This window comes from Rissa tridactyla, chromosome 6, assembly GCF_028500815.1.
Source record: "Rissa tridactyla isolate bRisTri1 chromosome 6, bRisTri1.patW.cur.20221130, whole genome shotgun sequence".
Lineage (NCBI taxonomy): Eukaryota > Metazoa > Chordata > Aves > Charadriiformes > Laridae > Rissa > Rissa tridactyla.
The window spans coordinates 12,862,964-12,877,283 of NC_071471.1; the positions used below are offsets into that span (position 1 = coordinate 12,862,964).

General features: G+C 53.9%; 1 protein-coding gene across 2 annotated transcripts in view; it reads left to right on the plus strand.

Annotated features, from left to right (window-relative positions):
* The first annotated feature begins 223 nt into the window (after positions 1–223).
* Positions 224–14,320, plus strand: part of EPHB1 (EPH receptor B1) — an 86,323-nt gene continuing 72,226 nt past the window's right edge. For both annotated transcript variants that reach the window (XM_054206573.1, XM_054206574.1), the window contains exon 1: positions 224–431. In XM_054206573.1, the coding sequence (XP_054062548.1) occupies positions 374–431 (58 nt within the window). In that variant the 5' untranslated portion in view covers positions 224–373. The remainder of the gene's footprint in view (positions 432–14,320) is intronic.

Genomic DNA, 14,320 nt, shown 5'->3' on the forward strand with positions numbered 1-14,320 from the left:
AGGGGACGGGGGCGGGGGGGGATCGGGGGGTGTTGGGGGGGGTGGGTGGGTGGCGGCGGCCGGTCGCCAGGGGGCGCCGTCCCCCTTCGCACAGCGGCGCGCGGCGTGGGCGGGGCGCGGGCGGGGCGGGCGGCGGGGATTGGCGGGGCGGCGGCGGGGGGCGTGGCCGGGCGGCGGCGGGGGCCGGCGGCGGCGTGGCCGGGCGCCCCACTCGCGGCGGCGATGTGACCCGGGCGGCGGCGCGGCCCCGGTCCCCGGCCCGTGGTGTCTCCGCGGCCCCGGCCCGTCCTGCCCCCGGCCCGCCGACGCACCCCCATGCCCGCTCACGGCCGCCCGCCGGTAGCGGCTGAAGCCTGCGGGGCCCGGGGAGGCGATGGCTGCGGATCTGGTGGTGCTGCTCTGCCTGGCCGCCGCCGCGGCCGCCGTGGAAGGTGAGGACCGGGACGTGGAATGGGTGGGATGGGAGAACCGCGGGTCCCCGCGCCACGCGTGGGCTACAAGCGGGGACCGGCCGGGGAAGCGGCTGCCCCGCGGGCTTGCAGACCGGCGGGGCACGGCGCCCGTCCGCTTATGGGGGGCGCGGAGCTCCCCTCGGCACCGGCCGGTTGTGCCGGCCCTCCTCCCGCAGCCCTCCCGAACCGGCCCGCAGGCGGTACTGGCGACCCGGGGCTCGCCCACGGGCCGTGGGTGGCCGCGGGAAGGGGTGAGGGGGGGTTTCCAGCTCTCGGGGACGGCTCTGGGGAACCCGTCCCGGTCCCCTCTGGGTCCTCTCCCCGGCAGGGCCCTGCCCGGGCTGGCGGCGGGGGACGCCCCCAGGGTCCCCTTTGGGTCCCCTCCCCGGCAGATCTCTGCCCGGGGTCGTGGTGGGGGACATTTCCAGGGTCCCCTCTTGGTCTCCTCCTCAGCAGAGCCCTCCCCGGGATGGCGGTGGGGGACACCTCCAGGGTCCCCTCTGGGTCCCCTCCCCAGTAGAATCCTGTCTGATGTCTCGGTGGGGGACACCTCCAGGGTCCCCTTTGGGTCCCCTCCCCAGGGTCTCGGTGGGGGACACCTCCAGGGCCCCCTCCCCAGCAGGCCTCTTTGCGGAGGACTGCCTCTGGCCATCCTCCTCCTCCCACGCTTCCCAACACCCGTGGGAGCTCAGGAGAGCTCTGTGGAAGAGGAGGATCGAGGTGTGAGCAGGGGGGGGTCTCCTTCCCTTGGGTCTGATTGCGCCAGGAGATGCTTGGTGGGGCTACGGGGCAGATGCATGGCCATCATCCCTTCAGCAAGGTTCCTGCCCTTGGGACGAAGGCTTTTCCCCATCACCCTCCCTGTCGTGGGGCACGGTGGGCCTGGCAGGACAGCCAAGTCACCCCAGGCTTGCCTCGGTGGTGCTCTCTGGCCAGCATGGCTTTCGGAAGCATTGCGTATATTATTTATTTATTTTTTTCCCCTTTATTTTGCTGCTGCCTCATTTTTTTTTCCTGGTGCAAAAAGGGCTTGTGGCTGGGGTTGCCCAGCGCCCGAGCGGTGGCTGCGAGCGGGGGACGCGGTGCTGGTTGGCAGCAAGAAACGCGTGGTCGTGGAGAGATGATGCACGGGCTCTGGTGGGCGAACGGAGCTGCCGGCCGGTGTGGGGCTTGGCCCCTCCTTGGAGGCGGTGGGGGGGGAATTTAGCTGATGTGAGCACGGTTGCGGCTGAACTGGAAGCTGCTGGAGACCGGTGGCTCAGCTCTGGGCAGCACGGAGCTGGTTTGGGAGCCAAAACGCTGCTGCGATGGTCTCGGATGGGGTGGGAGCGGAGTTGGCTGTGGTTCGTGGTGGGCAGGCCAGCTGCTGCGGCGGCTGCTTTCCCCCGGTTTTTGGCTGACCCGGGTGTTTGTTTGCTTATTTCTCGGGCTTCCTTCTCCCCGTTGCCTCGCCGTTGAAACACCTTGAGACGGAAACGCGGATGCCTTGCCGAGGCGTGATGCAAACAGGCGCGGGTTTGCTCGGTGGCGAAGCCGCAGATGAAAACGCCAGACCTGTTAGCGGCACTTTGCGAAGCCGGCGTTCGCAGCGTTGGCTGAAATCGTGGCTGGCTGGGAGACCTCGGCTTGGTCCCTGTCTGAGAGCCTTCCTGGATGTTGTGTCCCGGTGTCACCAGCTTGTCCCGAGCCACCCCGGGGAGTGTGTGCTGGGCTGGCAGGGCCAGCATCCCTGCCCGGGACCGAACCTGTTGAAGAGCGGTGTTATTTCTGCTTTGCTGAGGAATTTACTTGAGTAGTGAAGTAGTATCCTGGGAGAGATCTCGGGTTTAAGGGAAAATTTTGGAAGGGGAATTTCTGAGGCAGAGCAATTGAGTCTGATTTGGAGGTTAAGGCGACAGTCTCCTGGCGTGGTTGTATAAAGAAAACCCCTTTTTATGGAGCTCATTTAAATCTTACAGATCCTCCTGGTGCAAAGGTTGAATTTGCTAGATTAAAACGTAGGTTTCTCTAACCGAGCTGAAACATCTCCTAGAGCCTGACCCACCCCGGGGTCTGCCTTTCCCCTCCTGGAGCGGCCGTGGGACCGGTTTTGCCGGCGGCAAGGCAAAACCCGGCTCTGCCATGGGCTGCAGAAGCAGCTGGGAGAGGGATGGTTCCCTGCATCCCAAATCAGCATTCGAGACAAAAAGTCTTCTTTCCACGGTGGCCGGGGGGGAGAGGTTTGGGGGTCTGGACCCGGTTGGAGGGGGAGGAGGGGGATGCAGCCGGGGTCGGAGCTGCCCGCAAACATCTCTCTTTATCCTCCATAAAACCTTGCTAACTCACTGCCTGCAGCACGCGAACCTGGAGATAGTGGAGTCGCTTATCCGAGTTTTCTTATGGTTACTTGATTTTTACCAAATCCTGTGGCTTAGCTGACTGTTTTCTGCCGGATACCTGGATATTTATAGTCTTTTTTTTTTTTTTTTTTGGTGGCCTGTGAAGAGGAAGAGGGACACGAGAAGATGACAGGAGCGAATACTCCGTCTCTCCCACACCCTGCAATCACTCAGGAGCCGCTCGCGTGCTCTCTCTCGTGTTAGCTGAACCAAATATAATCCCATTTAGCATATAGAGAGGGTGGTAATGGGCTGATGTTATACGTTTTAACTCAGGAGCTGTTGGAGTCGGGGGTGTCGGTAGGTCAGATGGGGCTGATGTCCATTTTTGGTGCAGCCCCTCCATGTGTGCTATGTTCTCTGCTTACCTACCCATCATCTCCCTGCCTCGCGCCTGCTCTTTTAAAAACCAGTTTTTTTTCTCTCCATGCTTGTGGCAGCATGATAAGCAAAGCACAGGGAGGGAGGTGGAAAGCCCTGCTCGGGGCTGGCGGATCCGGCTTGGTTTTGCTTCCTGTGCTTATCCTCTGGTTCGCCTGCCTGGCCTTTGGAACCGCAGCCTGGGAGAGGAACGGGGATGGGGGTTTGGTTTGAGAGCAGCATTCCTGGCTCCTGCTCCGGGTGCCCTCTCTCCTCCCGTTTTGGCTCGGGATGCTCACATCTGTCGCAGGCATCCTTTGGGCTTCCTCCGCTTTCCCCCGGCGCCGGAGCAGTGCCTGCGTGGAGCCGGCGGTGGCCACTGCGCCGCCCTTCCCATCACCGCCACCACCATCACCACGTGGGCTTCCACCTTTGGCCCGGCTGCTTCACCCCGAGCAGAGCGGTTTTGAAGGAGAAGCTCAAAATAAGTCTTCCAAGAGAGAATTTGCAAGTGCTGGTATCCAGCCATCCCTTTACTTGCACTTTTTTTGCACAAACTATCTGGGGTAAAAAAAAAAAAAGAACCCTATGGGAGAAAAAACCTTATTCTTGATGAGGGAGCCCAGATCTTGTCAGCCTGAAGGGAAAGCGTTTTGTCAAGTCATGGAAAGGGGGCACTGCAGATGCCTATGGTGTTGCTTTTTTTTTTTTTTTTTTGACTAATTGCTGGTATCACTGACTCATTATGCCTTGCTCAGTCTTCCTCCTCCCTTCCTGCTTCCCTCGTGCTTCGGGCTCGGAGATGGAGGTGAAGGAAAGGCAGCATCTTCAAAGGTCCTGCTGGCCCCAAGCTGCAGGTGACCTTAGTGGCTTATGCCGCGCAGTGCTGGAAAACCTGAAAAGGGAGATTTTTGTCCCCTGGGATGCGTAAATGCGGCTCAACTCATGGTGGAGATGGCCGTGGTACGGCTGCCCCTGAATCGGTGGCCATCCAGCTCGAGCCCATCTCGTGAGCGACTTCACCTGCATCTGAATTTCATGTTGGTCTCCTTCCTTAAGGTCTTGATTTATTTTTTGCCTTAATTAAAGCTTTGAATTTCACTTTCCCCGAACGTAGCGCAGCCGAAAGTTGAATAACTTACAGTGCTCTGGTGGCTCGGCTCTGGAAGCCTATTAGAGATGAAAACGAGCGCCGGCAATGATGGAGAGATCAGAAAAGCAGCGCTGAAAATGGAAAGCCTGCCTGTTGGGCTGTCGTTATTAGTATTTATTTGACGCTGAAGATGGTCTTGGAGCAGTTAATGCAAATAAGGACCCTGAAGGAGCTCTGTGAAAGGCAGGCATGGAGAAGGTGGGGTTTGTGATAAATGTATTTATTTTCCTGCTCACCATTTCTCTATGGAAATTGGCTTTCCCATTGTGGAAATGGGAGCCCTGTGCTCCCATGTCTGCTGTGGCATGAGCTGCCAGGAGGGTGTGCGCGGTGGCCTCTCGCCCATCCTGGGTGCAGCTCCTGACACAACAGCACCGAGTAAAAACCTTCCACTGGCCTTAAAAAATCAGAAGAAAATATCGAATGTGTTCGTCTGGCTCTGAATGCAGGCCACGGTGCTGAATAATAGATGTTTCTAGCAGAGATGGGTTCTGCAAGCTAAATAAATACTCAGATTTGGTGAAAAGGGGAAAATAATACCTTGGGCAAGAGGTAACTCGATGCTAATCCGGTCAGCAGAGTCTTGGAGACGCTGGTGCCGTGGCATGAGGCTGATGGAAGAGATGCTCGGAGCAAGGCTTGAGGCTCGCAAGGTGCTGCGCTGCTCCGTCTGAGATCCAGCCAGCTTGAGGAGGCTTTTTTCTTTTTACCTCTCCCAGCTGGGGGGTGTGAGCTCATTGTACCCTGGCATGGAAATGGCTTCATGCAGGAGCCCCAAGCTTGTATGGTATTGCCTGAAGGGTGCTGCAGCTCTCCGTTCCCTCTAAACGGACGCGGTCAGTATTAAGCAGTCGTTAAACGGCACAGCGAGGCTGAGTAAATAGTTGGGGTTGGGGGAGAGAGTGTTTTCCCCTAATATTCATTAGAACTTGAAAGCGCGTTCCCATTTGACCTTGTTCTCTTTCTGCAAACATTCGAGCTATCGAGCGCTGCACGCATGAATACTTGCGCAAGGCAAATGTTAAGCGTGGATATTTGCTGGGTAGCGATTTGGAGAGGCAGTGGCGGTGTTAGGAAACCGGAGTGCGCATCCCTTACGGAGGTCGCTGGACCCGGTGTGATGGAGGCGGTGCAGATAACCCACATGGCGAGAATTCGGATCCAGCAGTGACAGAGAGCACCTTGCGAAGCGGCGCCGAGTGGTGGGAAGGGCAAGTGAATGTGAATCCAGAGGATATTCAGGTGCATCGTGGCCCACGTGTGAATGAAGGGTGCTTCTGCCGGCTGAGCCCTTGGCATCCGTGTCCTTTCTTGGCAGAGGTTGGTGTGGGAGCAGAAACGCACAGAAAGGGGTGGAGAGGTGTCAGAGCAGCATCCAGAGGGAGCTGGGACCTTGGGTGGCCACGGGACACCAAGTTGGTTATTGCACAGCCCGGCTTTTAGGGGCTAAAAAGACAGTCTTTCCAAAAGCGAGCGCTTGGGAGTGGGCAGGGGAGGGAGCGGGCAGGGGGCTGATGCAGACACCACCCAGTAGCAGGTAGAGGCACCACAGTCCTTTTCTTGGGAACAACAAGACCAAACCCCTGCCCAAATCAGCCCTGCAGCTTTCCAGATTAAGTGGCAGATGTGGATGGGCTCCCTCCTGCACCGTAAATACAGTCCCTCCCAGCCACAGCTGATTTTTTTGGGGGTGGTGTTTTTTTGGGTTTTTTTTTTTTTTGGGTTACTGTCCATTTTCCACAAAGTCGCATCATAAGAAATGGTGAGAAAAACAGGATGTGTGTTTGTAGGAGCTAAAGGGTCTGCACTCTTATTTATTTATTTCCCATAATTTTTGAATTATTAAAGTGCGTTCAGCGGAGATTAACTTTCCCTGCTCAATATTTATTATTGTTTCATTTCCCGGGAAGTTGGAGCTACGAGAGCTTTGATAAATGGACTGAAAGGTTTTGTAGTTTCTCTATAGCTAATCTAAATATCCCTGTATCCTTTGCTGAAAAGCTAATTTGTAATTTCCTATGGTAATGCCGCCTAGTGAATTATAATGATACACGGGGGGTCTGCTTTTCCTCCCGGTTCTCTGCCGGGGGAATAACGCTACCATCAGAAAACGGCGTGAAACCTGGAAACTGGCCATTAGTCCCCTAAATTTTTGGTCTAATAACAAAAATCCAGAAAACATGTGGACCATATGGTCCGTTTTCTCATGCCTGGGCTGGAAATCATCTGTCTCCCCCCAGCTGGGTTTCTGCAGGAGTGGTGGGAGCAGTGGCCGGAGCTGGCACCATGTGCTGATGCCACGACCCATCCGGGTTTGCATCCGCGACCGGAACCCGATGATGCGCAAAAATCCCTGCTTCTGGAAACCTCTCCCGCCACCTCAATTATAAACAAGTGTTATCAGTCTTTTGAATAATTGAAGAGGCTTTCTGTTGAATATTTAATTACAATAATATTTGGTTAGCGGGGGTTGTTGGTCTCCTTTTGTGCAATTGAGAATTGCTGCAAGAAAACAACCTGTTAAAAGAAAATGTTGTTGTCTATGATCATTGATTTTTCTCCTTTTTTTTTTTTTTTAAGCTAATCAGTTACTCAGTTGAAATTGGTTAATTAGCTCAGCTCCATTAAGACTCTTTGGCATTTAAAGTTGATGTTTCTAAATAATTATAGTTTTGCCTGCTAAGCCCACAACCCAGGGTGACCTAATTACGATTAAAGCATACGTGCTTTGGTCTGGCTTTAATAAGTTCCTGCTGGGAGCCCTGCGGTGAAAAATCACAGAGGCGACAGTTCAAAGGGGAAGGGGCTCTGCCAAAGGAAGATGACTTTCCTTCGGCCTCGGCTCCTCCAACCTAAACCCAGTTTGGGTGGGATGCTCCTGGTTTGGGTGGGATGCTCCCAGGGGGAGGAGAGAACCCCCGGAGCATCCCCAGGGTCGGCACCTCCACCCCGTCCGCTTTTGGGGCAGGTGAAAGGCGATGGCAAGCAGCCTCCTGGAAGAGGAGAGGGTTAGGAGGAGCAGTTTTTAGTTAATGAGTGTTAATTTGCTGGTTTTCTCTTCTAAGTTGTTCCCCTTGATAAGCAGGTGGAGTCCTTTCAAGGTCTTTGCAGAAAAAAAATACAGTACTAAGTTTATCTTCTTTTTTTTTTTCTTTCCCCTACAGTATTAAGTTTATTTATTTAATTATCTTTTTAAATTTGGAAATAGCCATGCCAAGTAATTAGGGATTAGTAAAGCCTCAGGTATGTGCCTTGTTAGTGTAGTGAGGAACGCGTTTAATATCTGGGGAGACATCCAGTCGGTGTTGCTGGTGTTTGAAGCTGATTAAGCTTTGATTTGTTATGCAGCGAGTGAAAGCGGTGGCTGGGAATAGGCTGTGGAAATCCTCGCTTTTGGGCTGGTTCCTCCCGTTCTGCGTGGAGGCTTCGTCATGACTTTAAAGGGTTGTTTCATGATATTTTCCTCCTGAAACGTCCTTCTTGCACCCTGCCCACCTCTCCGATGCGCCGGTACCCTGGTGTGCCGCATCCCAGCAGCAACCGGGCACCAAGGTTGGGAGTATTCAGACCCAACCAGCATCTTCCCTTGGATTGCTTTGAAGGGTTTTGGTGTCTTTGCCTGGCTATATATTTATTTTTTTGAGGGGGAAGGGCAGCTCAACCCACCACCCTGGTCTTTGGTAGCGCTAGATGCTCTCCGCTCCTGGCTCTGCCATCTCCCAAGGAGCCTCTCTGGTTCTGCAAAGCCCAAGACCCATGGCGTGTCCACGTCTTTGCTTCCTATTTTCTTTCCCTTTGCAGGGCAGAGCATGGCGACACCTTTTTTTGCCCGGCCCCACATGCCAGTCCCGGGGCAGGGCAGGTCACCACCCGGCTCAACTCCAGGTGGGGGGATGCTTCCCCTAGAGCCCCGAAACCTGGGAAAACAGGGCTGTGGTGTCTGCTTTAGAGCACGGAATCGGTCCTCCCGATGGATCCCTGCCGTAGGGTGCTGCGGGGGAGCCGGTGAGCAACACCCAAAATGCCACCGGGTGGCAAAGCTGGAGGGACCCGGGGCTGGTGATGGGTCCCATTTCTCCTGGTGCTCAAACCTCTGCAGCGGGTGGAGGGATGGAGCAGGAAACGGCAACGATTGAAGTTTTATGGAGGTTTTTTATTTCTCTCTTTTTTTTTTTTTCTTTTTTTTCCTTCCCCCCGCAATCGGAGGCCGGGGACAGGCCTTTGATTACTAGAGGCCTCCGCTTGCTTCAGCCGCTTCCTTAGCCGCAGGGTCGGAGCCGACTCATTATCATCCTCGCCAGGGTCCTGTTGATATGAGGATAATTGCTTTTTGCTCAAAAGATGTTAAATCACTGCGGAAGAGGCGAAGGGGTGTGAATTACATTCTTCCCTGGGAAAAACCAGGAACCCAAGCAGAAGAGGCAAGGCCATCCTCGGGAGGCAGGAGGAGAAGGGGGGTGGCTGCGGGGGGTCTGCTCCGTCCCGCTGGGCAGCCCCTGCCCGTGGCCGGGGGGAGCTGTGGTGGGGGACAGCCTGATGTACTGGGGACAGGCTGGGGGGGGAAGAAGTAGCTGGGGGCTGGCCTTGGTGGGTGGTTGGACACTTGAACTGTTTTTTCACCCAACACCTGTAGCTTCATATTTCGTAGAATCATAGCGTGGTTTGGGTTGGAGGGGACCTTAAAGCCCACCCAGTGCCACCCCCTGCCCTGGGCAGGGACACTTCCCACCAGACCAGGCTGCTCCCAGCCCTGTCCAACCTGGCCTTGAACCCCTCCAGGGATGGGGCAGCCACAGCTTCTCTGGACAACCTGGGCCAGCATCCCACCACCCTCACAGCAAAGAATTGCTTCCTCAGATCTCATCTAAATCTGCCCTCTTTCGGTGTAAAACCGTTCCCCCTCATCCCATGGCTCCCCTCCCTGATCCAGAGTCCCTCCCCAGCTCTCCTGGAGCCCCTTTAGGGACTGGAAGGGGCTGGAAGGTCTCCCCGGAGCCTTCTCTTCTCCAGGCTGAACCCCCCCAGCTCTCTCAGCCTGCCCTCCCAGCAGAGGGGCTCCAGCCCTCCCAGCATCTCCGGGGCCTCCTCTGGCCCCGCTCCAACAGCTCCGTGTCCTTCTGCTGTCGGTACCTCAGAGCTGGAGGCAGCACTGTGGGGGGGTCTCCCCCGAGTGGAGCAGAGGGGCAGAATCCCCCCCTCGCACTGCTGGCCACAAGCGCTCAAGGAACGTCATTTCCGAATGCCCAAGGAATAAGATGGACACGCAGGGACAGAGCAGGAGCAGGTCGCTCTCAGCGTGCTACGTGAGGCATCAACTCTGCTTTTCACTTGAAACAAATGTGCTTGAAAAGAACAAAATTTGGCTTTTCAAGTTTACCGGTGTATTGTCAGGTCAGAAGTACTTCTTAAAATGTTTGTGGCTAGTTGAGGATCTTTGCCTCGCATAGCATGCCTGCGGTGCCGTTGGGGTTGCTTCTAGGTGGTGTTCCTCCACGGTGCATACTATGGAGATGCCCTCACCGCGTGCCCGCTCCATCCCTGCGCTTCTGCCGTAGTTATTTTCAGAGCAGCGATGTTGGATCTCTGCATCGTTTATCGAGTGTTGGGAATTATGGGCATGACCTGGCAGCGGGCAATCCCGGGATACCCAGAGTGGCTCCCCAGGCCGGGGGTTTTGGCTGGAGCTGTGCAGAGGCTAGGTGAACCCCCTGGAGATGCGTGGCCTTTGTTGTCCATGCATTGTCCCTCGCGATGAAATTGCTCGTGGGGATCTAAGTCGTTTGAGCTTGTCAGGCTCTTGACGGAGGCACCGTGCCGTCACATCTAACGATGTCACTGGGACCAGATATGAAGCTGTAAAGTGGTGATTTCTGGCATGATAAAATTGAGAAGGATGAGCTCCGTGCCGCATTTCATGGGGAGGGACATGCGGCTCCTTGAGCCACATGCATTGCACCAGGTAACCTTACTCTTGCTCAGCAAAACGGAGAAAAGCATCAACTGTGGAGGAATTCAAGGCACCAATTCCTTTTTATTTGGACCCATCTTGGGTAGGGCCCCCCTCCCAAGCTCTGGTCGTCGGCTGGCAATGCCCCCCTGACCCACGGATGCTGAAGCCGACCTTGGGGAGGAGAGGAGGTGGATGCAGGCTGGCAATGAGCTAGTTGTGTTCAGTATCTTTCCTAAAAATCGGCTTTTATTATCCCTCCTTGCGCCGTGCGTGGGTTATTACTGAAATGGCTGGCACCACTGCGTGCCTGCGGGAGTCTGCTGGGCTGAAAGGCTTGCTCGAAAGCCTGCCGAAGGCTATAAAGAGACGCTTATTAACTCCAACAGGCTTTGGCCGAGGCCGGAGAAAATGGGCTTGCTTTGAGAAAGAAGCTGCCCAGAGCACCCTCCGGCTCTGCCTTTGTGTCCCGGTGCTGGGCTTCGCTCGCCGGGGATGGGGAAACCCCTACTTTCGCAGGGTCTGGTCTTTAACTTGTGGAAAAAATGGTCCTTAAGGACCAGTGGAACCCACTCAGTGGCATCCCAGGGGCTCCATGCCTTACCCTGCGCCCCCCGGTAAGCCCCATGTCTTCTCACCCTGGACCCCACCAGGCTTGGTCGCTCCCAAATACGGTCGCTTGAGTCACCAGCCCAGCAGATTTTTGGGGGAGGTTTGCAGCAAACAGCACGTTTCTATTTAATTCTTTAAAACTTTGTGATATTCAGGGGAAACTGGGATATCTTTGAAACATTTAAAGTATTCCTAATAGGTTACCTTGAAAGCTTTCTTCAGTCTTGAATGAATCAAAGTGCAAATGTTTATAATGCAACACCCACACAGGCTGGGAGAGGAATTTTATTAAGGCAGGAGAGTCAGAAAACAATAATAATAAAACATGTTTTATGAAGTTGGCGAGAAACTTATAAACTAGGTGAAGTTTTACAGCATATGAATTTGATACAAGTTGTAAATTTGAATTCCCAGGCTGGTCCTCAGGTCTTGCTCTTTATTACCTGAAATAACATTCTCCACTTTTAATAGCTGGCTGCAGCAGAGCCGACGTGGTTTTATCTTTCTAAATGATCTGCCGCGCGAGTCTTATAATCAAACTTTCACCTATCCTGAAGACTTCAGCCCTCTCCTCGAGCAGCGTGGCGGCTGTTGCTAATTAGCAAGTAGCTGCTATTTGCTTTGCGGTGGCAGGGGGGACCTTGGAAATCCTTACGTACATCCCTTCATCTGGATTATTTAGATATATTTTTTTTTTTCTTTTCCAGCAGAAACCACCTTGCTGTCTGATACGAGCTTTGTTAATACGTCAGCAAAAAGGGACCGAAAGGTGCTCCCGATAAATCAGTGCATTGCACTAAGAACCCGCTGTGTTTCCCGTCTCGTTGCGCCACTGGGAGGGACCTGGGCATTGTTGTGAAGTGACTGATGGCCTTTTGAGGTGTTTGGGGCTCTGTTGCCATTTTCCCAGCAAGGACTTTTCCTTGGGGTGCAATCCCGGGACTGGCGAGAGGCTGCCGCCAGAGCCGGCTTTGTCCCTGTCCCAAGGGTGGCCACCCGAGGGTGGCATTTAATGACCCCCCTGCCTGCCCGCTGTGCCTCTGGCTCCTCCGTGCCCCTCGGCTGTTGGCAGCTGGATGTAAAGGAAGCGTGTAAAAATGGTTTGTCAACTCCCTGTCCTGTCTATGCACGTGCCGGCAGATTACTCCTCTTCAAAAAATATGTGATTACTTAAGTAAAGCATTTTAGCTAATCGCCGGATTATTCCCTTTAAAATGGGAAAGTAATTAGGGATGTTTTTTTAAATAGGCTTCCCACCCTTGGATCTGCTGGGATTAGCGTACGTGGGTGTGTAAATATTTAGTTTCCAAGGATTTTTTTTTTTTTTCTTTCCTCTTCCTTGAAGAAACAGCAACGCTAAACGATTGAAATGAGGCAGCAGCGATGCTTGGACACTTTCCCCAGCCTCCAAAATATAATTGAAATTAAAGATGACCCACAAAGGAAAATGAAATTGAAGTTCTGCTGGCGCCGTGCACCGAGCCAGCTGCAAAGCGAAGGGTTCCCTCTGCTTGTGTTTGAAGCTGAAGAGAAGAGGTTTTGGTGCTGGGATGCTCTGGGATGTTCTGGGCGATGGAGGAGGAGTACAGCCCTGTACTCCCCCAGTCAGAGCTCTGGGTGGTGATGGTGGTGGTGGTGGTGGGCTTTGAACAGCTGGGTGGGGGGTTGCTTTTGTTAATGCCCTTTAATATTTTCTGCTGTGCTAATGTTTTCGAGAGAAACAAAATTCTCATTCAGTGACAAATCTTGGCCTTTCCAACGTGCCTGCCTTACGCGTTGGGGTGAAATAGTGCATTTTTCTGAGGAAACCTCTGGAAGAAGCTGCCTTGCTTCTTCCAAGCCTCCTTCCCCTGCTCACCTGGTTGGGCATGGGAGGAATGACCCCATCCTCACCAGGGTTTGCCTGCCCGAGGAAGGGGAGCTGCAGGCGGGTTTGTGCCCAAGACACTTTTTCCCCAAAACCAAATAAAAGGGGGAGGCAGCTGGGGGACTGTGTCCCAGGCCCAAGTGGGCTCGTGTCTCATCAAGGAGACCTTTTGCTTGGAGTTAAGGCATGGTGGGCTTGGTTGGAGCTTCTGCCTCTCGCTGCCTGCTAGCCCAGGGGGATTTTTTGAGCTTGTTTCCGTTCACAGAGGTCTCCCTTTAACATCCAAACAATTTGGACTGTTTTGCACCAAGGCGCTTTGATGTTTGGATTCAAAACTGTGTCTTGTTTTGAAACTTGTTGAAGTGTTTGCTATGTGTTTGCAAAGCTGGGAAGGCGAGTGGAAAGAAGCTGAAATCAGATGCGAAATACGTAGTTAGATGCAAAAATGGCTTTAACTGAGTGAGTGATCTGGTGGAGCTGTGAATTAAAGGAACGGTCGAAACCAATAATTCACACAGCTCTCCTAGAGTTCTGCATCCCTCGAGATCCCCAGAGCCGTTCTTACAGCCAACAAATACCCTCGCCAAGCCATGGGAGGCCAGAACTTGCATTCCCCATCCATCTAATGAATAATTCCCAAGCCCTAGTGAGGCATCAGAAAGCCACCAGAAGAAAACCTGCACAGCCCCGAGGGCTGGAGGGTCAGGAGCCATCTCTGGGGTGCCGCGTGGCTTTGGTCCCCGTCCTGCTGCTGGGAGGTACTTATAAACTACTCCTTGGGCTGTTGGTGCTTAAAATGCTCAGGCACCCGTTGTTTCTCTTTCTGGCAGGGGTTATTTACCGTGGGCATTAACCCAGGGCTGCCGTTCGGGTGCCTCAGTCTTTCTTTCGAAGGTTGCATTTGTGCCGTTCAGCTGGAATTGGCAACTTTTGGACTTTTTGTTTGCTTGCCCGTGTGCTGGAAAGCCTTCAGAGGTTCTTTAGGAGGCAAAGGGAGCCTGCAGATCTGGATTTTTTTTTGTTTTTTGGTTGTTATTATTATTATTATTATATATTATTATAATTAAAACATATTTTTAGCAGCTGAAATTCGAGCCCGTCTGGGTATTTATACAGCAAGATGTTTTGGATGAGGAATAGGCCAAGACAGTCACGTGGTTGGGGCCAACGTGAAACAAAAGAATCCATTTATTATCCAGGCAGGAAATTTGTTCTTTGGGATGTTGTAGCTGCAGACATAATGATTTCATTTCCTCCGGTTCACCCAGATTAATGGCTTGTGCTCTTTTGTTTGTGTGCCTGTGTTATTTCTGCAAGGCGGCTTCCCCCCCTGCTCTGTGCCGGCGTGTGCGAACACGTGTGCACGTGCCCTGGGCCAGGGGAGGGGGATGTGGGGTCTCCAGGTTGGGCTGTTAACAGGCTGCTTGGGTTTTTGGGGAGGGGTGGGATGCTGGGAGAGGTTAGCAAAGGCTGTGGGACCATCTGGGGTGTCCTTCCTGGCAGTGATGGATGTCTTGGTGCATGTGCATCTCCAGGGGTCGTCGTCTCCTG